The sequence below is a fragment of the Hylobates moloch genome, unplaced genomic scaffold, assembly GCF_009828535.3.
Source record: "Hylobates moloch isolate HMO894 unplaced genomic scaffold, HMol_V3 SCAFFOLD_12, whole genome shotgun sequence".
NCBI classification, from domain to species: domain Eukaryota; kingdom Metazoa; phylum Chordata; class Mammalia; order Primates; family Hylobatidae; genus Hylobates; species Hylobates moloch.
The window spans coordinates 8,117,965-8,143,429 of NW_026652287.1; the positions used below are offsets into that span (position 1 = coordinate 8,117,965).

The following is a 25,465-nucleotide window of genomic DNA, read 5'->3' on the forward strand; positions in this document are numbered from 1 at the left end:
TTTAGAGTTGTGGGCCTCCCCCTTGTGACCTCCTGGCTGCTGAGTGAGGGGATGTGAGGCCTGGAGGTCACAGCTGGAGTGAAGCTGACTCTGCCGGCCACCATGGGGGTGTGCGTGTGTGTGCGTGTGTGTGTCCTGCCTGGCTGGTGTGGTCCCCTCTTGTGAGAACCAGAAAGGAAGCTGTGTGGGAAGACATTTCCATCAGTGAACGACAAGGTTTTGCATATGAGCTCACTGGCACTGCCTGGGGGAGTCCCTGACACAGTGGCCTCCTGTAGGTTGGGCCCCTGGGGCGCTTTGCAGAGTCAGCTGTCCTCAGTGGGCGCATTGTGGATCCCTCTTAGGACGGCATTTCCCTGCGCAGAGTCATTGCATTCTCCCAAGCGGCCCTGTGAAAGAGCAGCTCGCGCTCTCATCCCACTTTGCAGATGAGGAGACCGAGGCCCAAGAGGTTAAATCACAGGCCTCAGGTGCGATTGCCCTAAGTGGGGAGGCTGCCACAGCATCGGGGCGCCAAGCTTCTGTGTCCCCCCACTCCTCCATGCTTCTATTTATTGAGCACCTACTGTGTGCCCGGGGCTAAGGAATAAACTCCCAGTGGGAAATGATTTCATATTTTGTCATCATTGTCTTTATCTGTCACCACCACCAACAAAAAGAAGAGCTCTTGTTAACTGAGCACCTACTACGGGTCAAATGTTGTTCAAAGCCCTGAGTGTATATGGTTGTGTGCATTCCCCTGATCACCCCAGAGTGGGACTGTCATGCTCTGTATTTTGTCAATGGGAAAATATTTCACAGGGTAGGAAACTGGACAAGTTGTGTAACCTCTCTGAGCCTCAATTTTGTCACCCATAAAGCGGGGGTACTGAGAGTACCTGTCTCCTAGATTCTCACGAGGGGTAAAGGGGATACGCTGAATGTTCTTAAGACGGCGCCTGGCTCAGGGCCAGCCCACTCTGTCCGTTTGCTGCTGCCGTTCCTTGGTCTTGTTGCTGTACCTGCAGCGGCCCAGAGGGGAACCTGCTTGCCCCTGGGGGGCCGCTGGCTTCTAGTTTCTTCTCCTGTCCTGTGGAGGTTTCCACTCTTCTCCACCGCCCCCACCCCGCTCCTAGCCTTGGGGAGTCCTCAGGCTGCTGTGGCCTCTGCCCTCCCACCCCTCCTGCCCTTTGCCCCAACTGGGCCCTTGGGGTCACTGGCTGACCCTAGACACCTCCCATTCTTCTCCTGCTGGGCCGTCAGTGACGCAGGATGTGGGTGGACAGGGCCAAGTGCTCACCACCCCCTCCAGGCAGGAGGCTGAGGGCAGGGAGTGAGTGAGGCCCAGCCTGGCAGCCACAGATGAGAACGTTTCTGTCCTTGTGTGGGGGCAGCAGGGGCCACCTATGTGTGCTCCTCCTTGGGGGAGCTGCCCCATATCGGACCCTCCTGCCTCATGGTAGGGCTGCCCATCCAGGGAACCCTGCTTGTCTCTTGAAGGGCAGGAGGAAGAGTTCTGGGCACTCTGAGGAGGGCCCTGCTGCCCTGGGCATATTGCAGGGTGGAGCTGCTTTCTTGCTGCAGGTTGGAGGTGAGCTGGGGGCTGTGATCTGGAGGCCCCTCCCTGGCAGCCCCTCAGTGCCCAAACCCTTCCTGTCCTTTTAACGGGCAAGACCCAGTTCGAAAGATACCACCCCCTTCCTGAGCTCCTCATCAAGCCACAGAAAGATCCCTCGGGCAAGGGGACGGTCAGTGGCGGGAACCTGGCTGTCCTGGTTCCTCGTACAGTAGCCGAGGCCATTCTGCTGGGGTCCACGGGATGCCTCAGTGACCTTCCCAGATTCAGGTCACCCCCACACATACTCCCGACAGGCCTACCTCCTGGGACAGCCCCTCCTGTCTGGAGAGTCCTCTTCCTGGCGCTTTGGGCACAGGGCTGCTTTGATGGCAGGTCTTCCCTGGAGCCTGAGAGACCTCAGTGTGGCTTCGAACCCTCTTGGTGTTCAGCTTGCTGAGTGGCATTGGCCTGCTCACAGCCACGTGGAACGGCCTGTTTCCTCACCTGCAGTACCGGCGTCCTGGTGGGTCTGTGCATCGGTGGCAATGTCTGCACGCAGCAAGCCCGGGGTAGTCATCTCTTTCCTCCTGGAGGGGTGGCAGGAAACCCAGGCAGGGCCTCTTCCCCCTGGGGAACCACAGGACTGCGGATGCCGAGCCAGCGGTGGAACGGTGCGGGCCGTGGAAGCTGCTGCCTCTGCCCGTGCTCTGCCCTGGCGTCATCTGCGGGCTGCTGGTGAGTGATTCCCAGCATAAACGGGAGGCTTCACTTAGGGGGTGCTTGCAGACAGAGGCCTGGACCCTGAGACCATGGAAAGCCCCCAGGTTCCCTGACTCAGCCTCAGCCATGCTCCAGGCTTCTATATGCATCATCCCTGCCCTCCCGCTTCCCACCTGCCATATCCCTCTGTGCCCCATTCTCTCCATCCTCAGGGGCCCAGCTTCTCTCCGTGACAGTAGCAGGACCCTATGTCTCTCCCTGAGGGTCCTGGGGAAGCGAGGGTCTCCAGGGTTGAGGGTCCAGTAACAAAATGCTTACAGCTTTTGTTTTCCCGGAGATCAACGCATCCTCTTCTCCCGGCCTCCTTTCAGGCTTTCTGTGGCCCAGCTCCATTCTGCCTTCTTCTTCAGGTCCTCTGGGACCCCTGAACACTCCTGAGCTCCTCCAGACTTTGAGCTAAATGAATGCAGTTAAAAGCAGGAACACAGAGTCTGAATCCCAGCATGAGTCTTTTCTGCTGTGTGGCCTTGGGCAAGTTACTTAACCTCTCTGTGCCGCAGTATTGAAGACTGGTTCATAGCACCGGTTCTGGAGCCATATTGCTTGCATTTACATCCTGCCCCAGTGATGTTCTACCTGTGAAAGGGAGGGCAAGTGGCCTTACCATCCCGTGCCTCAGTTTCCCCATCAGTTGAGCAAGGATAGTTTTAAGATTGTGAGGATCCAATTAGTTGATAGGTGCAGAGCCCTTCGCACAGGGTACGGATAGAGTAAGCAGATATTTGATATAATCAATAATGTAATGATGACGATGCTATTATTACAACATCGCCTTTAGTAGCCTTTTCTGTCTTGCCCCAAGGGTACACTTTGGGCTTTGCCCCTAGGGCAGGGGTGAGCACACCTTCTCGGTAAATATTTCAGGCTTTGCAGGCCATGCAACTGCCCTTCGCGGCCCATATGGTGTGAAAGCAGCTCAACCAGGGCTTAAGGGAGTGGGCGTGGCCTGTGCCTGTGACACTGGACGCTGCTGCCTTGGCCTGGGGCCCTAGTGTGCTGACTCTTGGCCTAGATTAGTGCTTATCAGACTCCCTATGGGAAGGACCGGTCTGTTTCATTTCCAGTTTGTCACAAATCGATACGGGGTCCCACTGCACAGACGCAGGGGCTCAGCCAGGCCCAGTCCAGCAGGGTCAGACAGAGTTGGTTGTGCCCTTGGATGCCAGGGTCGTGCCAACCCCAGGGGTCTGCATGCTGTCACGTTCTGTGCCCACTTTGTTGCAGTTGGCAATGTTGCAGACCTTTGGTGGAGTAGTACCACCCTGGGCCAAGGCTCCCAGATCCTGGAGACTGCCTGGGCCAGGCTGGGGCAGGTGGGCGCATGGGGATCACTGGGAGAGGCTAGACTGCGGGAGGCTTTGCAGTGTCCTGAGTGCCCTGGGGGGTCCCTCCGTTAGCTTCATGGCCCCTCTTGCAGCTCAGTTCCTGGTGTTTGGTGATGGCTCTTAAGAGACTGTGGAGGGATGGTTTGGCCCTCAAAAGAGAGGCTGGTGGGAGCTCCCATGCTGGGGGAGATTCATTCATTCATTGGGAGCTCCCATGCTGGGAGATCCATCCATCCATCCATCCATCCATCCATCCATCCATCCATCCATCTGGCAAATACTTATCAGGCATCTCGGGCCCGTCCTCTTCCAGGCCCTTGCAGTGCAGCTGTGAACAGAACAGGTAAGCATCCGTGTCTAAGGGAGCTGACCTCCTTGTGGGGAATGGCGAGTTGGGAAGGAGACGAGGGGAAGGGCTGAGGTTGGGGGAGCCCAGATTTAAGTAGAGGGTCGGGAAGGAGCCTCACCGAGAAGCTGCCTTTGGAGCTGAACCTGGAGGAAGGGAGAGGGCCAGGCATGTGGGAATCTGGCTGAGGAATGTTCCAGGCAGCAGGAAAAGCATGTGCAAAGGTCCTGAGGTGGGAGCTCTCTTGAGTGTAGCCACCATCATTCCGGGAGAGACCCGTGAACGCAGCCAGGGTCTAGGAACGTGCTGAATTCTTCCTTTGCTTTCCCATGAATCCAGGGTCTAGGAACGGGCTGAATTCTTTTGCTTTCAGTGTGCAGTCCCAGGCATTCCCTTGACACCTTCTGGAGTAAGGAGCCCTATCGAGGGGCCAGAGAGGGGCACTCCTCTCCGGCAAAGGAACTTCTCCCAGTCCATGCTCAAACATCCCCCCGAATCTAGCCCCTTTCTCCTCTCTGCCCCCAGCCACTCCTCCCCACCCTTGGGACCCAGCCAAGAAGGCACCAGCTGGGATTCCCTCCTGGGTGAATGGCTTTTTCTGGTGGCCTCTCACCTTCCCCAGGAGTTTTAAGGGTGTAATTTATTGGTGGCCCTGATTTCCAGCTTCAGAGGTGCCATGGTCAGGGAGAACCCTCCGAGGCAAGGGGGCATCACCTGAACGGGCTTTTCCTGCCTCCCTTTCTGAGCAGTTGGGTCAGACTCCCTCTCCCCAAGTCAGGTTTGCTGCTGTCCTACAGGGACAGGTTCAGAGCCTGGGGTCCGTCCCCTCGACCCTCCTCAGAAAGCCAGCTCAGCCTTTGCCTTGCATCTCAGAACGTACCCCCTTATTGCTGTGTGACGTGGACAAGCCACTTACCCTCTCTGTGCCTCTGTTTTCTCATCTTTGTGTGGGGCTTCTTGTAATACCCACCTCACAGGGTTGCTGTAGGGATGAGATTAACTAATATATTTAAAGCATTTAGCTGCAGGTGCACACAGGCAGTTTATTACTGTGGGGTATTATTGTTGTTTTTTATGATTAATGTTGTCACGTGGGGAGCTCTCCTGCTTGGAGACTTGGCGAGGTGGTTTCCAGCCTGGGTGTATTGCAGCTCATGGGACCCCTTGGGCTCCACCTCGGGTCAGTTTCTCTGGTGGGGCCTCCCCAATTTTTGCCTTTCCCGAGAACCTCCAGGCACTCTTGTTGGGGGAGTCCCCGGGCTCAACTCTGGTGACCTGCTTCAAGCCTAGTGGTGGGGGCCATTGTGGACCGAGTGTTTCCCAGGGTTTAGGGTCCGGCAACAAAATGTCCACAGATTTTAGGCAGAAACGGCCCCCAAGATGCTCCTGGGAGGATCTCCTAAATTGGGAAACTAAGGCCAAAGGGTTCATGCAGAGGCCTCCTCAGCCCCCACTTCAGGCCTCCTCCACCATGGTGGGCTGCTGTAGGCACTATCTGGCCGAGGCCCTCTTCCCAGGGACTGGACCGTCCGCCCTCCCTCTCTGCCCACTTGGCCTTGGTATGGGAGAGCTGGGCGGAGAGGATCCTCCTGGCAGACTGCGAGGCCTGCTGCCTTCTTCTCACACCTCTGTGTGTGTGGTGAGGTCTTTGCCTGGCAGCTGCGTCATCGTCAGCCCAGTGGCCTCCTCCACTCCCTCCCTCCAGCCCCGTCTTCTCCCTTCTCCTCCCACTGAGAGCGCCTGGAGTCTTGTGCTAGACGCTGTGGGATGCAGGAGGAGGCTCGTGCCTTTTCTGCCTTCTGGAGGCTGCTCTCAGCCTTGGGGGAATCCCTCAGAGAGGCGAAGGAGATGAGTGTAAGAGGTGCAGGCCTCCTTTAATCTGGGCTGGGCACCCATTTCAAAGAGGAGAAACTGAGGCTCAGAGGGTTCTAATAACAGGGCCAAAGACACACCTTCTGTTGGAGGCCTTGCAGCTTTTGGTATCTACGTCGGACTGTCCAGGGAGGTCCTTTCCCCAACTTTTCCAGCTTCTGAGGCTGCCAGGGGCCCCACGGATTCCACTTGCACATCCTTCCTGGCCTCTGGGCTCCCAGGCTGTCATGTGCTGATTTCGTTGGGTCTGCAACAGATACGTTATCAACGCACCTACCTGGCATTGTCTCTGATTCTCTTTGCAAAAATAACTGCCTTGTTGAAAAAGCCAAACAACGAAAGAATGACTAGATTTTTATGGAAAATTGGGAACATTTAAAAAAGGTGCCAAGAAGAAACGAAGTCACCTGTAATCCCGCTCTCTGAAGCCTTACCTGTGTCAGACATCACTAACTGATTGCTGCAAACAGCATAACTGAGTGTTGTAGGCAGACAGAACTAATCTATTGGGATTGGCGCATTAGTGAAGCCTATCTTGTTTTGTTTGAAAGGCTTGTTACTGTCTTTTTTTTTTTTTTTTAAAAAAAAACACAGTTTAATGTTTCTCAAATCTGGGTGTACTTGGCAATCGGTATACATCTAATTTGTTGATACTGAGTTCCCCCCCCCCATGATAATGGGTAATGTGTTAAAGAAAAAAGTATTTGGACACTTGTTAAGCAGGAAGACTACACAGGACAATTGTGCTATCAGTGTCAAGACTGTCACAATAAGGGAGAGAGACCGGGCTCAGCTCCAAATACGGCCAAGACAGCTGGGGCCTCATAGCCTAGCCGCAGGGTGGAGGGAGGGGTCAGTGGATGGAAAATTACTAAGAGGAGCGCTTGAGGGTGGGGGGTTCCTCTAGACTGACTTAGCAGGATTCCTGCAGCTGGGCAGAGCCCCGCAAGGCCAAGGCCAAGGCCAAGGCCCCGTGGAGAGAGGATGGGTCAGAGGAGCTTGACTCAGGTGTGGGCAAGGAGAGTCTTTGTCAAATGGACGGCGGTGTGTTATTAAAGGAGGAGGGTCTGCCTAAGGCTTACCCTTCTGGCTGTGATACGAGCGGGAGTTCCTCTTTTACAGGGCGGGCTTGGGGTCAGGGAACGCTTTGTTCTGAAACCTGGTCTTCGGGCCTCGCTGGCTGTCGGGTGTTTGTTGCCGTCACTTGCCACCATCCATCCTTCTCCTGGCGAGTGAGGCCCGAGCCTCATTCCCTCGCGTGGGCATCACTTACCCACCCTGCCAAGAGCTGGGCATCTAGGTTGGGCCTTTTCCCAGTTGTTGCTGCAAATGCATTTCTGTTTTTACAAATAATGCTGCCCCGTATGCACCTTCAGTCCTGTCTTCCCAGGCCTGCATTTTCAAGCTTCAGCTCCTCAGGCTGGAGGGACCCACAGCCTGGCAGGGGTAGGATGGGGTGGGAGGGTAGAAGAGCGAAGATAGCTTCCTCTACTCAGGCCCGCCAGTCAACGCCAGCGTGGCCGGCAGACAGAGGCCATGGTTAGGGAGGTTCCAGGCCTGTACTAGCCTGTGGCCTCGACAGCCCCGTCAGCCTTCCCAGGCTTGGTGGTCTCATCTGGAAGGTGGGCGTGATCGTGGGTCCCTGGGATGCTGTGTGGGAAGGACGCAGCCCAGGGCCCTTCAGCCGTCTATGTTCCTTCTCCTCCTTGGCGTTCGGCCCCAGGGGTAGCCTCTGGCCAGACGGTCCCTGAAGTTCCCTGCAGGACTTGGGCTTATCTGCCTAGGGCAGGAACGAGCCTGAGCAGGGAGTCCACAGCCTTGCCCACTGTGCCCTGCCGTGCCCTGCCATGCCCGTGCCCCCCCACGCTCACCGCTTCTCTGTCCCCTCCTGCAGGACGTCGGGCTCCTGGAGTACCAGCACCACTCCCGCGACTATGCCTCCCACCTGTCGCCTGGCTCCATCATGCAGCCCCAGCGGCGGAGGCCCTCCCTGCTGTCCGAGTTCCAGCCCGGGAATGAACGGTGAGGAGAGAGTTGCTGCCTCCCTGTCCAGGGCATGAGAGCTCCTTCTCAGATGGAGAAGCAGAGGCCCGTAGCGGAGCAGGAGCACACAGGGTCCTGTGAAATGAGGGGATGTCGGGCTGTGTGTTCACCCTTGACCTGGCGTGGCCGTGACTCGGGGTGAGGATGGAGACGAGCAGGGAAGAGCCACGTGGCCCTCAGACTTCCAGCATGGAACTTCAGTGGCCTCTGTGGGTTTGGGCAGCAGTGGGGACCTCCAAGCTGGGCTGCAGCAGGGCTGGGCTGCTGTGGGAAGATTCGAGTCCACACCTGGTGCTCCTGGGGCCCCTCCCCTCCCCTCCCCTCCCATTCCTCCTCCTTCTCCTGCTGGCAGAGGATGCCCTCTGGTGTGTGCCTGTGCTGGGCCAGCCTTACTTTCCTTGATCCGGGTGGCAGGGGAATGAACAGATTAGGTGGCGGTGGGGCGGGGGGTGGGGAGGGGGGCGGTGGGAGGGAGGTGGGTTGCGTGGGGAGCTGGAGGGACTACAGCAAGGGGAGGGCCAGGGCTGGGCCAGAGCCAGCTCTCCAGGCATTCATTTGGGATTGGTAGGCCACGTTCTTTCTCCCACCTTCTCTAGGAGCTTCTGCTGGAGACAGCTGAGGTGTGGGGAATTGTGCCTGTTTCTCAGATGGGGCAGCTGAGGCTGCGAGGTTGAGGGACGGGCCCTTGTTTACTCAGCCAGGACCAGAAGTCGAGGCATCAGGCCCCAGCCCTTCATGGTACCACGGAGGTGTCCCAGGGCCCCAGAGCAGTTGGGGCTGGTGAACTCAGGTGGGCGCAGGCGTCTGGAGGAGGAGGGGAGGCCGAGGCAGCGTGCCTTCTGTACCTGGATTGGTTTCCTGGGGCTGCCATCACAACGTGCCACAAACTAGGTGGCTTCAAGCCACAGAAGTGCATTCCCGTGATCTGAAGTCAGGGCGTCCGCAGGGTCGCACCCCCTTGGATGGCTCGAGGGGAGGATGCTTTTCTGTCTCCTCCAGCTTCTGGGGGCTACAGGCGTTCCTCAGCTGTGGCTGCATCGGTCCAATCTCTGCCTCTGCCTCTGTCTCATGTGGCCATTTCCTTGTCTGTCTCTGTGTTCTCTTGTCGTGTTACAAGGACCCCAGTCATCCTAATCCAGGATGGCCTCATCTTAGCTTAATTCCATCTGCAATGACCCTAGGTCCAAAGAAGGTCTTATTTTGAGGTTCCAGTGGCTGTGCATTTTGGGAAGATGTTATATTTTGAGGTTCCAGTGGCCATGGATTTTGGGAGGATATTGCATTTTGAGGTTCCAGTGACCGTGGATTTTGGGAGGACGTTATATTTTGAGGTTCCATTGGCCGTGGATTTTGGGAAGACGTTGTATTTTGCGGTTCTAGTGGCCATGGATTTTGGGAGGACATTATTTGAGCCACTGCGGTGCCGCTGTCATGTTTAAGTGAAAACACCACGCGCTTCCTGCCAAGCACCCTGTAATGGTGAAGCCCTAGGTTCTGAGCCTTGAGGAGGAGGATGTCTTGAGACCCAGCTTTGGAGGGACAGGGACTTGAGGGCCCTCCAGGGAGGTGAGCACAGAGGGGTGGCTGCCTCACCCTCCAGGGGGGCCAGCAACACGGCCCCAGCCTGTGCTGCAGTGGGCAGCATTCAGTCAGTCTACAGGCACTGATTGAACGCCTACTGTGCGCCAGTACCTGGGGACAGCCATGAACAAGACAGGTGAACCACCCTGCGTTCATTCTAGGGTGGGGAAGGTGGCCAGGAAACACCTGTTGTCACCAAGCGCGTGGGAGGGCAGTAGAGAGAGAGCAGACAGGCGGGTGTGGTGTGGTCTGGCCTGGGACAAGGAGGCACCATCTGCACCACGACATGAAGGGGGGAGCTCACATGGAGGGCCTGAGGTCTCAATGCTCCAGGCAGAGCCCAGCAGGTGCAAAGGCCCTGGGGCAGGAGTGCAGTGGCGGGACAGCGAGGGCCAGGCCAGGCAGGGCTTGTGCAGCAGGGGAACAGCTGTGGATTCCCTGCTTAGCCTCTGGGAAAAGCATTTCAGCAAGGCCCATGTTCAGGCTCTTTCTGGTGGGTGATGGCTGGAGCCTCAGAGGTGGAGGCCAGGTGTCCCAGCTCTGTGGGGTGTGCTTAGTTAGGCAAGGCCATGCCCTCTCTAGGCACACTGCGGAGGAGGGTTTAGGAGAGCCAGTTGCTGGGGAGGCTGGGCAGCTCCAGTCTCTGCGCCAGGCTGCTGGGCTGAGTTGAGAAGGTGGTTAGGCCAGGTTCAGCAGCAAGAGTTCTGCGATCGGCCAGCGATGTCTGCCCTGTGTGGGTGAGAGGGAAATGGCATCACGGGTGCTGTTATCTGCGTTAGGCTCACAGCGTTTCCCGGATGGACTGTGCCTGTGAACCACCCGGTGATCTTGTTAAAATGCAGAGTCTGACTCAGTAGGCCTCAGATGGTACTGGAGATTCTGCATTGTAGCCAGCCCAGGTGGGGACGGTGGGGTGGTCCGTGGCGAGGGAGGGGCTGTCACTCTGGGGTGTTCCAGTGCCACTGTAGTGCACTCCCTCCCTGTAAATATCCTTGGTGAATGTGGACCTGAAGGAAGGCAGCGCTGCATGCCTCGCCTCCTGCAGGTCCCAGGAGCTCCACCTGCGGCCAGAGTCCCACTCATACCTGCCCGAGCTGGGGAAGTCAGAGATGGAGTTCATTGAAAGCAAGCGCCCTCGGCTAGAGCTGCTGCCTGACCCCCTGCTGCGACCGTCGCCCCTGCTGGCCGCGGGCCAGCCTGCGGGATCTGAAGACCTCACCAAGGTAAGCCTGGGCCCCCAGCTGGGAGCTCCTCTGCCGCTTGAGGTTCTGCTGCTGGTTAGGCTGGGTGGGAGGTGGTGGGTAGATGTGCAGGGAGGGGGCAGCTCGGGCAAAGGCTTGGAGGTGGGCCAAGCACCGGGTGCACAGAACTGGGTGGCAGGCGCCAGGTCTCTGGAAGTGCCAGAGCATGGGGAAGGTGTTCCAGGTGGGCAGAGCAGCAAGTGCAAAGGCCCTGGGGCAGGAACAGGCTTGTGGTCATGGGGCAGCTGGCGTGAGGGAGGGGAGAGCTGGGATGGGAGGGCCTGGGGTGCCGTGGAGCAGAGAGCTGCCATTCGAGGGGGGTCAGGACTGTCCTGTGGTCGGTGGTCAGCTTTCAGCACATTCTGAGAGCTTCGTCGAGGGTGGGTTGTTTGGTTCCATGCTTACTTGGAATGGGGGGCTCGGTGACCCCTGCCTCGAGCCCTGCACAGCAGGCAGCCCCCTGGGCCTTGAACCCCGGCCCGCGAGGTGGACAGCTCAGGGCTCTGCCAGGTACCTGGGGCTTCTGGATTCTTAAGGGTCAGGGAGGGGAGACTCCAGAGTCCCGCAAAGTGAGATGGGACAGAGTTGGCTCAGCACTAAAGGGGCAGTGCTTGGTTACGACATGGCCTGGACCCCTAGAGTGACAAAGCCTCCTTCTACTGCCCAGTCTGGCTGCTCCTTGGGCCACCATGTGGCACCGGGCTGGCGTGGGTTGAGTCTGCAGCCACCCAGACCTGAGGGACCATGGATGCACTTTGGGCAGGGGAGCCAGACAACTTTAGGCTCATCTGCATCTCTTTGGGAGGGGCTGCCTGGCATTGCAGGTGGGCCCAGGCCTCACCTGGGCACTCACTTATCCCAGGGCCCTCCGTCCATCTGCCCTCAGGTGACCCGGGTGCGATTTCCACCACCCCCACCTCCACAGCTGTGCTGCCTTTGCGCCTCTCTGAGCCCCATTTCTTCCTCACTGATCTGGGAACTTGTGGGCAGGGTGTCACCTGGTCATGTGGGTAGAGGGCTCGGCTGTGGGTCTCATGCATGGGAACTACTTGGCACCCATGAGCCGGCATGGATGGTGGTCTGGCTGCAGGGCCAGGCCACCTGGGCCAGACTCGGTCTTCTCTTGGGGAGAGAGGATACCCGTGTGGAACCTGGGATATCCCTGGGGTGGGCTTGGGCTGGCAGGAGGTGGCGGGGCCGTCCTGGGGCTGGGCTGGCCGGGCTTCCCCTCCTGCTCTGAGTGGCTGTGGCCCAGACACCTGCACACCTGCCAGATACCCACAGGGCTGCCTCTGGGGCCAGGGGAGGGAGGGGTTGGGGTGTCTGTGTGGTCGTTGGTTGGCTTGGCCTCCCTGCCACTGGGGCAGCCCCCACCTCACCAAGTTGTCACAGGAAAGTGGAGGTCAGTTAATGAACTCCTAGCCAACAGACCACATGTGCCTGAGAGTCCGCTCAGGAACCTCCCCCGGCGGATGCAGCTGTGTTCTTGTTGGCACTCAGGGACTCCACCCTGGCCGCCTCCCTGCCCTCCTGTGTACTTCCAGTCCATCAGCAAATCCTGACACCTCTGCCCTAAAATATCCCAATTCCAGCCTTCTGCCCACACCTGAGGCCACCCCTGGCCTGAGCTCATCATTGCTGTCCGGGAACTTTGCAGTAGCCTCCTTCTGGGTCTCCCTGCTCCTGCCTCCCTCTACCCCCTTCAGTTTATCTTCCAAGCAGCAGCCAGAGGGCTTTTATAAAGGCAGATGACTGCATCCCCCTGTGTGTCCCCTCTGTGCTCCAAATCATCCATGGCTCCTGTCTCAAGCAGGAAAAAGCCAAAATCGTTGCCAAGGGCTGCAGGTCCGGTGTGATCCAACCCCGTCACCTCCCTGACCTCATCTCCCTGCACCAGCCCTCTCAACCACTCACGTACAGCCTCCCAGGCCACCCTGGAGTTTCTTAAACACGCCAGGCACGTTCCCACTTGGGGAGCTTTGCACTGGCTGTGCCCTCGGCAGGAGCGCCCTCCCCCAGGCACATTCCTCTTTCCTCGCTCCTTCCAGTCCTGGCTGCCCTCCAGAGCCTGCATGGCAGGGGAGACCTGTGGCTAGCCCTGTGGGGACTCTCGAGGCCTCTCATGGCTGAGGCTGCAGCCCCACCATGTCCTCCTGGGGTGTGAGATTCAGCCATAGGGGCCCTGCCGGCCTTGAAGGGGGTCTCTGTGGCCTGGGGCTTGGGCCACCTGGACTTGGGTCTGGGCTTGGGACTGGTGTCAATGCCAGTTCCTCTCGGGCACTGCCCCCTCCGGTACCCCAGCCAGCATCCCTGCCCTGACGCCCAACCCTTCCAGCACATCCTTCCTGCCCCTGCTCCCCTTCCTTCTCTCCTTCTATACCTCCCTCCCTCGTAAGTCCCTCTCTTTCTTTCCACCCAAACAGCCCCCCTGTCCTGCTCATTCCCCTTCACCCCCTGCTTCCTGGCTCCTGCCATCTCTCCCTGCTCATCCCCTGGGGCGACCTCCCTACCACAGAGCCACTCCCAGCTACCACCCAGCGCCACCCAGCCCGTCTGCCTGTGGCCATCTGTCCTTGCCTTCATTACCTGCCCCTCCCCCTCACCTCCCAGCCGCCCCTCACCCATGGGTTCTGCCTGCCATCGTCTCCCACCAGTGGCCTTGCCCCTCCCCCATCTACTCACCTCCCCCATCCCCTTGCTCCCCCACCCCCTACCCCCATCTGCTCCCCCTCCTTCCCCCACTCGCCTGGAGTCCAGGGCCCTGTGAGCCCAGTCAGCCCTTGCAGGAACTCACAACTCACAGCCGGACAAGGGCGCCTGGGGGTGCTTGGCCTGGGGCCATTTCTTGGCTGGAGAGAGACACCTCCCGCGTGTGTGTCCAGCCTGGGGCCTGCCACACCTCCAGTGCCCTAGACAGCCCTTTGATTTCACTCCTCTTTGAAACAGAAAGTGGAACCTAGACAGTGGCGGTGGTGAGGATGTGCACAGGTTAAGCATCTGTGGTTTGCTGCTGTGGGAGTTTGCGGTGGTTTCAGTAACGCTCAGGACATACCGGCCTGGAGGCTTGTTCTCTCTCCAGCTTCCACAGAGGATGCCGATGGCAGAGCTGGCGGGGGAATCGCAGGCAGTGTCCCCAGAGGCTTCTGTCCCCCAGGGTCACTCAGCCACCCAGCTGTGTCTGACTGCCCAGGCCGGGGTGGGGACTGTGGCCAGGTGGCATCCTCATCCTTGTCATAGCCTGGTGCCCGGCCAGCTGTGACCCAGGCCCCTCCCTGCACAGCCCTGGGGCACCCTAAGCTCCTTAGCAGCCTCGGGGCAAAGGCGATCGTCCTCCTGCAGCAGGAGTAGGGGTGGGCGGTGGGGACTGGGAGCCAGCCCCGGGGAGGGAAGTGGCCACTCAGGCAGGCCTACAGGGTCCCCTTTCCTGCCCAGTGCGGCCGGATTGGATTGAATGGTGGACTCCTAGGGTGAGCCACCTCCTTTATCAGGAGGCTGGCGTGCGGGAGGCATTCACACGGTGGTAAGAATGCTGACAGTGATGGCGGGTGCCATTAAGTGAGCGCCGACTGCCTGCCACGTGCCAAGCCATGCCCAGCCAGTGTCATTCCCTGCTCTCTTCCCAGCCTAAGGAGGCTGGGTCTGTGACCCCCCTTTTGTAGACAGCCCCATGCTGAGCGAGCTGGACGCGGGGGAGCGGGATTTAGGCCCAGGCATCTGGGAGTGCACCCCATGCCTGCCTCCAGGCTGACCTGCTGCTCTGGGTCCCCTCTGGTCTCCCTGGTGGGGTGCCCTCCTCCCTCTGCCTGGCATCCCCCATTAGCACTGGAATCTGCTTTCTCCTCTTTTGCTTCTTTTTGTTATAGAGGGCGGGAGAGAATTTTAGCTCAGCCTCCTGGGAGAGATGTTTCCGTTTGAACAACTCCCCTGAAGTGGGGCCTGGATGGATAGCAGGCCAGGGTGTGTGTGTGTGCATGCGTGTGTGTGTGTGTGTGTGCATGCATCTGTGCGTGTGTGTGTGCGTGTTTGTGTGTGGGTGCGGGTGTGTGTGCGTGCGTGTGTGTGCGTGTGTATGTGTGCACGCGCCTGTGTGTGCGTATGTGTGCTTGCATATGCGTGTGTGTGCGCACATGTGCCTGTGTGTGTGCACGTGTCCATGCGTATTTGTGTGTGCATGTGTATGTGTGGATGTGCCTGTGTGTGTACATGTGCATGTGTATGCATGTGTGTGCACGCATGTGCCTGTGTGTGTGTATGTGTGCTTGCATATGCCTGTGTGTGCGCACATGTGCCTGTGTGTGTGTGCATGTGTCCATGTGTATTTGTGTGTGTGTGTGCATGTGGATGTGTGGATGTTCCTGTGTGTGTGTACATGTGCATGTGTATGCATGTGTGTGCACTCATGTGCCTGTGTGTGCGTGTGTCCATGCGTGTTTGTGCACGAGTGTGCATGTGTGTGCGCATGTGTGTACGTGTGTTTGCGCACGTGTGCATGTGTCCGTGCATGTGCGTGCGTGCACATGTGTGTGCATGCGTGTGTGCGTGTACACGTGTGTGTGCATGTGTTTGTGCGCAGGCAGCTCAGGGCCCAGTCTTGGAGGGTGACCAACCCGAGTGGGCCATTGTCCCCCAGGTGCGTGTTTTGTCTCTGCGCAGAGAGCAGGCCCTGGGAGGAGTCGCTGCCTGCCTGCCTCTCCAGCGTGTCCGCGCCCTCTGGCCTGTGGGTTCCGGAGGGTCTCCGTCCCTGACCGTTGCTCTGTGGCTCTTTCTGCCTGCCTGGCTTTCCCTCTTCTTGTCAGGAATTCCTCTGCCTGCGATGCGCCCTCTGGGATCTCTCTTAGTCTCTATGGCTGTCTCTGTCTGTGTCTCTGCCTCACCATCTCTTTCTCTTTGTGTCCTTCTATCTCTATCTCTTTCTGTTTGTGTCTGTCTGTCACCACGTCTCTGTCTTTCTGTCTCTGTTTCTCTGTCTTCATCTATGTCCATTTCTGTTTCTCAATCTGTCTGTCTTCGTCTCTGTGTCTGTGTCTCTCTCCTCTCTGCTTGGACCACAAGGTGCGGGTGTGACGGGCTTGGTGCTGGGGCCTGGCCAGCCTGGCCGCAGTAATTGCTCCAGGCTGTGAAGAGATTTGGAAAGTCTGAGCAAGGGAGGATGCCTGGGAGAGCGAGTTGAGAGGTTTTCCGCATCTGCTGTGTGGAATTCAGCTGGATGCCTGAGGCAGGAATTTGATGGGATTTTTCTATGTGTGCCCCCTCTGCCCCACCGTGTTCCTGTTTTCTGATGCTTCTCTGCTCTTCAGCTTCCAGAGTTCTGTAGCATCAGAGACTTCCTTGGGAATTCACCGAACTTTGTTTTTGGGACTTTAGAATTGTCACAAATAGCACTATCTCTGAAAATCCCTAAGGAGGACAGACAGCCCCTATCAAATTTAAACATGAGTTCTGGCTCACATAACTGAAGTCCAGCGTTGGTTAGCGTCAGGTACAGCTTGATCTAGATGACACGATGTCCTCAGGACCCTGTCCCTTTTCATCCCTAGGCTCTGCCATCTTTCACAGAGTCTTGGTGTGTTAGCAAGAAGGAAGCTGGTGACTCCAGGCCTTCCTCCTCCCAGGTTCAAGGCCAGCAAAAAGAACTCTCCTTCCTTCTCTCCGCTTTCTAGCCCCAAACTGCTTTTCCTCCTCACCGTGAGTGGGCCCATGCCTGTCCTAGAACCTGTGGCTGGAATAGGGGGTGTACTGGGAGTGCGTGAAGCTGGGCCCTGCTTTTTCCTGGAGCTGGCACAGGGGAGCTGAGGGGCTTTTCTGCCTCTGAGTCTTCAGTTTTGCATAATAAACTTTTCTCTTTCACGCTAGCTTGAAGTTTTACATTTTTACACCAGGGGCATCTGATGAGTAAAAGGTACCCACTGCCCCCTGGCAACTTGTGCGGGGTGTATTAGTTTGTTGTTTTGTTCCCTGCGGCTTTAGGTGGGTGGGAAGGTGGACAGTCATCGGGAGTGCGCCTGCAGGCCTGACTGCCAGGCTCCCTCAGCCCCCGTCCTGGGGAAACCCAGCACCAGGGGAAGCGCTCTTGGCAATCCGGGTTTGCCTCTTCTTTTTCGACTGAGGGGCGGTTCACAAAAAAGTAACCACATTAAAGTGAAGAGCTCGTTGGCTTGTAGGACATTTACAGTGTTGTGCAGCTGTCATCTGTCTAGTTCTAGATGATTCTCATCGCTGCAAAAGGAGACCCCCATACTCATTAATCAGTCACTCCCTGTATTAGTCTGTTCTTACACTGCTAATAAAGACATATCCGAGACTGGGTAATTTGTAATAGAAAAAGGTTTAGTTGACTCACAGTTCTGCATGGCTGGAGAGGCCTCAGGAAACTTAAAGTCGTGGTGGAAGGGGAAGCAAACACGTCCTTCTTCACATGGCAGCAGCAAGAAGTGCTGAGCAAAAGTGGGGAAAGCCCCTTATAAACCATCAGATCTCATGAGAACTCACTCACTATCACAAGAACAGGACGGGGGAAACCGCCCCCATGATTCAATGACCTCCACTTGGCCCCTCCCACGACATGTGGGAATTATGGGAACTACAATTCAAGATGAGATTTGGGTGGGGACACGGCCAAACCATGTCACCCCCCACTTCCCCCTCCTCCTTTTTCCTGCAACTATGAATCACTGTCCATCTCTATGGATTTGCCTATTCTGGACATTTCATGTGAGTGGAGTTGTACACTCTGCAGCCTTTTATGTCTGGCCACTTTCACTCAGAATCATATTCTCGGGGTTCATCCACAGTGTAGCCTGGGTCAGTGCTTCATTCATTTTTTTTTTTTTTAAATAAAGATGGGGTCTTGCTATGTTGCCCAGGCGGTCTTGAACTCCCGGGCTGAAGCGATCCTCCTGCCTCGGCCTCCATGTCCGGCCCTTCACATTGCATTGTATGGATATGCCATGTTTTATTTATCTGTTCATCAGGTGATGGACTTACTTGTGCAATTTTGCTGCGAATAAAAGCTAAACCTGAACTTAAAGAAGAACCCATTAAAGACAACGGCTTTTATCCATGGAGAGTTTAAAGGAGTAAGTTTCCAGCAACTTTTCCAAGTGTTGCTAGTGGTTGCCAGCTGCTGCTTCTACTCCTGGTGCTGCCTGTTAGCCCTGGGGATGGAAACCTTCTTTTTGTTAATGTTGCTTTGGAGAATTATTCCCAGGTTGGACGAGCAGTTTGCTCTCACAGTTTTAGGGTGGCCTGGCCCCCAGAGCCCTTCCTTCCACATCCTTGTCCTTGCTCTGTTATCTCTCTTCTTGGTCCAGGTGGAAGAGCAGAGATAGGATAGCGGAGATGTTTCTTGCCACCAGTAGTGAGACTGGGCTCTGGGTGCCATGTTTGCTGCTACCTTTTGTCTTAAGAACCTCAAGAAATGACATGGGCTGCAGGGAGAGATCAGCCAAGCACCCAAGGTGGACCGCAGTGAGGGGCTGGGCGGCGGTGTGGAGATGTGGGTCTGATGTCAGTTGGCACAGAAGGGGTGTTGGGCACTCTAGGCAGTGGAGCCAGCCTGTGCAAAGGCCCGGGGGTGCCAGACGCATGAGCTGTCCATGGTTTGCTGTGGGTGGGGTCAGGTGCCCATGGCCCCCTGCCTGACCTCCTGTTGGGGAGCAGTGAAGGCCCCACACCCAGTGGTAGATGCATACACACTCCTGAGGCTTTTTCTAGGGAGTTTTTCTTCCACACACACTTTTGCCTTGAATTTCTGGAGGTCCTGCACTCTGGGTCCCTGGAAGGGTGCTGCTTTGGCGCTTATGCTCAGCCCTATGGTTCTGTAGGGTGAACGGATACGTGGCTGGGACCCCACGTGGGGTCCCCACGTGGCTCAGCCCCACGGTTCTGTGGGGTGAACAGATGTGTGGCCATTTCTGACGTGGGAGCCCCTGCAGCCTCCCCCTTCAAGCACCTTCCAAGGTAGGACGCTGAGTGGCCTTGGGCATGTCGTCGAACAGAAATCCCACTTCCCACGGTGGTTATGACGGTTACGTGGATTAACACTTGTGAATTGCTTAGAGCAGGAGGCCAGCAAACTCCAGCAAGCTCCAAATCTGGCCCTCAGTGTGTTTTTGTAAATAAAGTTTTATTGGCACACAGCCATGCCCATTTGTTCCCCATTGCCTGTGGCTGCTTTTGCAGTACAATGGCAGGGGTTAGTAGATGAGACAGAGACCTTGTGGCCCTCAAAGCTTGAGCTATTTTTTACCATCTGGCCCTTTATAGGAAAGTGCCGGCCTCTGGCATCCAGCCCCAGTGGCCTCCAGGCTCTGTTTCTGCCTCTGCGTAATGGAGATGGAGCAGCAGTCCCCTTGGAGGGCTGTTGTGGGATCCACTTCATGGGGTGTGCAGAGGACTGGGATGGGCTGAGCCGTGAGTGGCCCCAGGTGTGATTTCTAGGGTGTCCCTGGGGGAGGTGGCCTGAGGAGCATGGAGGACTGCATTGGGGCGACTGAGGTGTGAGCCCTTTTCTCTATTTCCCTCGAGGAGTCTGTTTGTGTAGAGGGAGCACCGGGTTGTCCAGGCCCCTGCTGTCCTTGCTCCCACGTCTCAGATGGTAACAGAGGCCAGAGGCAAACCTAATGTGACTCCAAGACTCTTGGCCCCTGTGGGTCTTGCTTGGGCTCTGTGGGGTGAGGGGAGGACAGAGGCCATGAGGATGGCAGGAGTGGACAGAAGATGATGCAGCCTCTGTGAATCCCGAGGTTGGGGGGGCACTCGGTGGCCCCCGGGCTGCAGTTGTCCGGGGAATAATGCACCCTGTGTCCTCTGGGTGCAGCTGCTGCGGGGGCGGGGAGGCGGTGACCTGGCGCTGCTCTGGGCCTCGTCTGCCAGCAGCTGCCGGCTTGGCCCCAAGGATGGCACAGGGCGGGGGCTGGGTTCTGGAGCCCGGCTAGGGGAGGACCATCCCAGCCAACATTTATTGAGGCTTACGGTATGCCAGGCTCAGAGCTATTAACTCATTCAAGACTCACAAGGACCGGGGAGGTGCGAACTGTTCTCCCTGTTGAAGAGATGAGGAACTGAGGCAGGAAGCAGTTGAATGATCTGCTGGAAGTCACGGAACTGGAGAGTGGCAGAGGGGGCTGGGATTTGAACCCAGGGCTGCACAGGTGAAGCCTGGGTTGTTTTTTCTACCCTCCTTATCCTGAGAGTGTTCCCAGCACAGCCTGGGTGCACCGGACTTTAGCTGGTGGGATGAAGGCGTCCATGGATAACTGAATGCAGGCTTCCTTTGTTGTTAAGCACATTTTCAAAAACAGCTGTATTACACGAAGAGTAACTCTCAGTGAAAGAAAATCAGAAAAAATAACGGGCAAATAAAAAGAAGAAAGTAAAAATACCCTCTTCTGCCCTGCTGCCGAGATAACTCCTTTTAGCTTATCTGTAACCCATTCTGATGGCTTTTACGTGTGTTAGGGAACATATGTTTTCTGCAAAGCCACATGTGTGTTGGCTGCATGGTTCTGGAACTTGCGTGTTTGGACTGAGCTTCATGAATGAATGTTTACAGAGGGTCTGCAGAGGCCAGGCCTTGGGAGAATGGAGGCTGTGGGTCTCGGTTCCTTGGGCTGGTGGGGAACACACAGATGGGGTAAGTGGAAGAAGAGAGGTGTGTTATGGGAACAGGGAGCTAGAAGACTTCACAACTTGAGGAGAGGCTGGGAAACCATTTATGTAGCAAGAGCATTTGAACCGCATCTTGAAGGCTGTAAGGGACTCTGAATTTTGGAGAATGGGTGATGGCTGGGATGGGGATGGGATCCTTGAATAGGTGAGGACTGTCCTGACAGATGTCCAGGACTCTGGGCCTGGAGTCAGGGATGGAAACCAGGGGTATATTGGGGAGGGGGGTGTGTATTAGTCTGTTTTCATGCTGCTGATAAAGACATACCCAAGACTGGGCAATTTAAAAAAGAAAGAGATTTAACTGGACTCACAGTTCCATGTGGCTGTGGAGGGCTCACGATCGTGGCGGTGGGCAAGGAGGAGTAAGGCACATCTTACATGAATGGCAGCAGGCAAAAAGTTGGCAACTACATTAGTCAGGGGTCTCTAGAGGGACAGAACTAATAGAAAAAATATATTTTATATATATATATATATAAAATATATATATATATATTACATAAAGGGGAGTTTATTAAGGAGTATTAACTCACACAATCACAAGGTCCCACAACAGGCCATCTGCAAGCTGAGGAGCAAGGAAGCCAGTCTGAGTCCCAAAGCTTGAAGAACTTAGAGTGTGATGTTCGAGGGCAGGAAGCATCCAGCACGGGAGAAAGATGTAGGCTGGGAGGCTAGGCCAGTCTTGCCTTTTCACATTTTTCTGTCTGCTTTACATTCGCTGGCAGCTGATTAGATGGTGCCTACACAGATTAAGGGTGGGTCTGCCTTCTCCAGCCCACCAACTCAAATGTTAATCTCCTTTGGCAACACCCTCACAGACATACTGAGGATCAATACTTTGCCTCCTTCAATCCAATCAGGTTGACAGTATTAACCATCACAGGGTTGTACAGACTGGGGGTGTCCCCTGTGCTGACCCCATGCCCATTTTTTTTCTGCCACAGGACCGTAGCCTGACGGGCAAGCTGGAACCGGTGTCTCCCCCCAGCCCCCCGCACACTGACCCTGAGCTGGAGCTGGTGCCTCCACGGCTGTCCAAGGAGGAGCTGATCCAGAACATGGACCGCGTGGACCGAGAGATCACCATGGTGGAGCAGCAGATCTCTAAGCTGAAGAAGAAGCAGGTGTGAACGGGCAGGGGGATAGGGAGTGCTGGCTCTGAGTTTCCATTCTAGCAGCAGTGACAGCGGTGTCACACATATGTGCCGAGCCCTTCCCAAGTTCCTGGGTGTTCACTGGTTTTTATGCCCTTTACGTTTATTGGACAGGAGCACATCCACAGAACTTTCTGCCATGACGGAAACACTGTGTATCTGCAGGATAGCCACGTTCCACTGTTGATTTGAAATGTGCCTACTGCGACTGAGGAACTGATTTTTAATTTTTGTTTAATATACATATTAAATGTGCCTTTGAATAGCCACACAGGCTGCCGTATTAGACAGCACAAGAATGGCAGTGAAAGTTCAGGATTTCTAGCCAGTCTGTCCAGGTTCAGATCCTGTTTCTTCCAGTACCAGGCAACGTGGGGTAGGCAGTCCCTTCTCTATGCTTCCCTTTCCTTATCTGTAATGTGGGGAAACAGCCCCTAGCTCTGGAATCTGAACCGACTGGCCTCCTAACTACTCTTTACTAGCTGTGTGGTCCTGGAACCTTCATCTCTTGGAGCCTTGATTTCCTTGCCTGTAAAATGGACAACTTGTAGAGGAGGGAGCAAGATCCCAAGATTAAAAATAAATCCTCATTGTCACTGTTGAAACCACGCAAAGACAAGTGGAGAAAAAGCTGATGTAAATATTTATAACATTCATTTTATAATTTGGTTTAAATATTAGTTAATATACAATTCCTCGATAATCTGCTTTTTCCCAGCTCTTCATGGTTTGCTCCCTGGTATCATTCAGGTCTCTGCTCAGATGTCCCTGACACCAAGAGGCCACCCTAAGCCTTGTACAGGAACACACCCCCCCAACCCTCCTCTATCCTGTGTTCAGCCAATCCAGCCAATTCTACCTGCTGCTGGTTTTTGTAAATAAAGTTTTATTGGCACAGCCATGACCACTTGTCTGTGTATCTCTATACACATGTGTGTCTATATGACTGCTTTTCTGCCACAGTGGCAGAGTTAAGTCATCACAACAGAGACCTGTGTGGCCTGCAAAGTCAAAAATATTTGCTATTTAGGACTTTAAAGAAAAGCTTTGGGCCAGGCATGGTGGCTGATGCCTGTAATCCCAGCACTTTGGGAGGCTGAGGCTGGAGGATCACTTGAGCCCGGGAGTCTGAGACCAGCGTGGGCAACATAGCGAGACCCTGTCTCTACAAATAATTTAAAACATTAGCCAGGTGTGGTGGCACATGCCTGTGGTCACAGCTACTCAGGAGGCTGAGGCAGGAGTGCCTGAGCCCAGGAGGTTTAGGCTGCATGAGCCGTGATTGCCACTGCACTCTTGGCCTGGGCAACAGAGTGAGACTCTATCTCAACAAAAAGAAATTTTGCTCATCACTGATCTGTCTCATCACCCTACTGGTGACATCATTATTTGAATTAATATAGACCCAGCTTTGTTATACAGTGGTCCTCTCCTTGTCTCCCTGTTAACTGCTGTGTTCTGAGCAGCATGGGGTACATAGTAGGTGCTCATTAAAAATGGTTGATTGAGTCATTGTGACACTGTCTGGGCCCCAGGGAGCATCTAGACTAATGAAGGAAACAGGCTCACATCTAGTGCCCTCCCGACAAGGAAGTAGGGGCTCCAAGGAGGATCAAGGGCTCATTTTAGCCACTGTAGGCAGGTTGGTGAAGGCTGGTGAGAGAAGGCTTCCAGGAAGAGGTGCCCTGGTAGCTGGGTTTTGAAGGATGCTCCAGGGGGAGAGCATTGATTTCAAGGGGCCATCATGGCTGTCACATGGTTGGGGGAACTGGGATTTGAGGGTAGTCCAGCAGTGAGGCCCGGTCCTGGAGACTCTGCCAACTGTCCTAGGCTTCAGCGGGCAGTGTGTAGGTCTCATGATGGTGGCACAGGCATCACGAGAGGGGCCGGGCCCCAGCGGGGTGGGCAGGCATTGCCAGGGCCAGCCTGGTACTGCACCTTTAGACCTCCAGGCCTGGCCCTGGGGTGGGGCTGAAGCTGCGGGTCACTGGCATACATTGGTGACTGCGGCTGGAAGCCAGGTGGCTCAAGGCCACCCTCAATGGTTAGGTTTTTGTTTGTTTTTTCCCCTCTAAATTCCACTTTGGCATTTTTTAAAAGTGAAATTCTCAAGCATAATCATTTTAAAGTGCACAATTCCGTGGCATTTCGTACATTTGCAGTGTTGTGCAGCTGTCACCTTTATCTGGTTCCCAGCCATTTCAGCAACCCACAGGGAAGTCTCATAGGAGCTAAAGCAGCCAAACTCTCTGTCTCTATGGACTGACCCGTTCTAGACATTTCCTATATAGGGCATCACACAGTATGCGTCCTTTTGCGTCTGGCTTCTTCCACATAGTGTCATGGTTTTGGGGTTTATCATGTTGTCTCTTGTCTCCATCCTTCATTCCTTTTTATGGCTGAATCATATTCCATTGTATAGAGATGCCACCTTTTGTTTATTTCATCATCTGTGGCCATTTGGGCTGTGGCTGTTGTGAATAGTGCTGCTGTTGAACATTTGCGTTCACGTTTTTGTTGGGACACCTGTTTTCAGTTCTCATGGGTATATACCCAGGAGCGGAATTGCCGGGTTGTACGGTAACTCTAGGTTTAATTTGCTGATGACTTTCCAGGCTGTTTTCCACATCAGCTGCCCCATTTTACATTCCTACCAGCAATGCATGAAGATTCCAGGTTTTCCACATCCTCACCGACCGCCCCCAGCCTTTTTTTTTTTTGAGATGGAATCTCACTCTGTTGCCCAGGCTGGAGTGCAGTGGTGCCATCTCGGCTTACTGGAGCCTCTGCCTCCTGGGCTCAAGCGATCCTTCTGCCTCTGAGTAGCTGGGAGTACAGGTGGGTGCACCACCACACCCGGCTAATTTTTGTATTTTTCGTAGAGATGGGGTTTCACCATGTTGCCCAAGCTGGTCTCAAACTGCTGGTCTTGAGTGATCTGCCCACCTTGGCCTCTCAAAGTGCTGGGATTTCAGGTGTGAGCCACTGTCCCTAGCCACACCAACCCTTTTTTATCTTCCTTTAAAAAATGTTTTTGATTCCAGCCATCCTGTGGTTGTACAGCAGTATCTCGTTGTGGTTTTGATTTGCATTAGACAGCCCTTTTTAGCGTGTCACTGCTGTGCAGCAGTTTTTTCAGCATTATCTCCTTGATCTTCCAAACAACCTTATGAGGTAGGCATGTACTCACAGGTTCTGCTGAAGTAGACACTGAGGTCAGGGAGGTGAAGGGCCCTGTCTGAGGCTGCAGAGCTGGTGAGCGTGGGGCTCGGGCTTGAATCCAGGCCCAGCAGAGCTAGTCACCCTCTTAGCTGGGTCTCTGTAGATGTCCCAGGTAGTATTTTCTCCAGTACCTGAGGAAGGGCCACCTTTCCTGGCTGGAGGGAGCCTCCCTCCTGCCCACCCTTTCGGGGCTGTGGGCTTCTCCTTCTTGGCTTTGTTTGTTTAGTGCTTTGGGGGAGTATTTTGATGCCCTTCTTGAAGCGACCACCAGGGGTCGCTGTGGGACCGAGGCAGTTCTGCTCAAGCCGCCAGCGCCGGAGTCTGCAGAAGCCAGCACCCTCGATTTTCTGGCTCTTCCTGTGTTCACTTCTTCTTGGGCACCTTTTTGGGTTCATACTGATCTGCTTTGTGGTCATGTGCAGGCTGTGTGAGCATCATAAGTGGAGCAGAACCATGTTCTGATCTCACTTGTGATGCCCTGTCACATTGCAGAATGGGGCATTGGCCTCCCATCTGACCTTGGGCCAGTGCCCTAAACCCTCTGGTCTTCAGCCTCCCTCTTTCTATGAAGCAGACAGCAGCATGATGGGATGCTCTTTCCAACGGTGTTAGGAGGAGGGGGTTCATACATGGACAGATGAGGATGAGGATGATGGGGGTGATGAGGATGAGGGTGATGGGGGTGATGAGGA

At 55.5% G+C, this 25,465-nt stretch overlaps 1 protein-coding gene across 20 annotated transcripts in view; it reads left to right on the top strand.

Annotated features, from left to right (window-relative positions):
- The window catches only part of NCOR2 (nuclear receptor corepressor 2), a 244,402-nt gene that overhangs the window by 74,284 nt on the left and 144,653 nt on the right, over positions 1 to 25,465 (top strand). For all 20 annotated transcript variants that reach the window (XM_058425856.1, XM_058425868.1, XM_058425870.1 and 17 more), the window contains exons 3-5: positions 7,755 to 7,882; positions 10,530 to 10,707; positions 21,342 to 21,521. In XM_058425856.1, the coding sequence (XP_058281839.1) occupies positions 7,755 to 7,882; positions 10,530 to 10,707; positions 21,342 to 21,521 (486 nt within the window). The remainder of the gene's footprint in view (positions 1 to 7,754; positions 7,883 to 10,529; positions 10,708 to 21,341; positions 21,522 to 25,465) is intronic.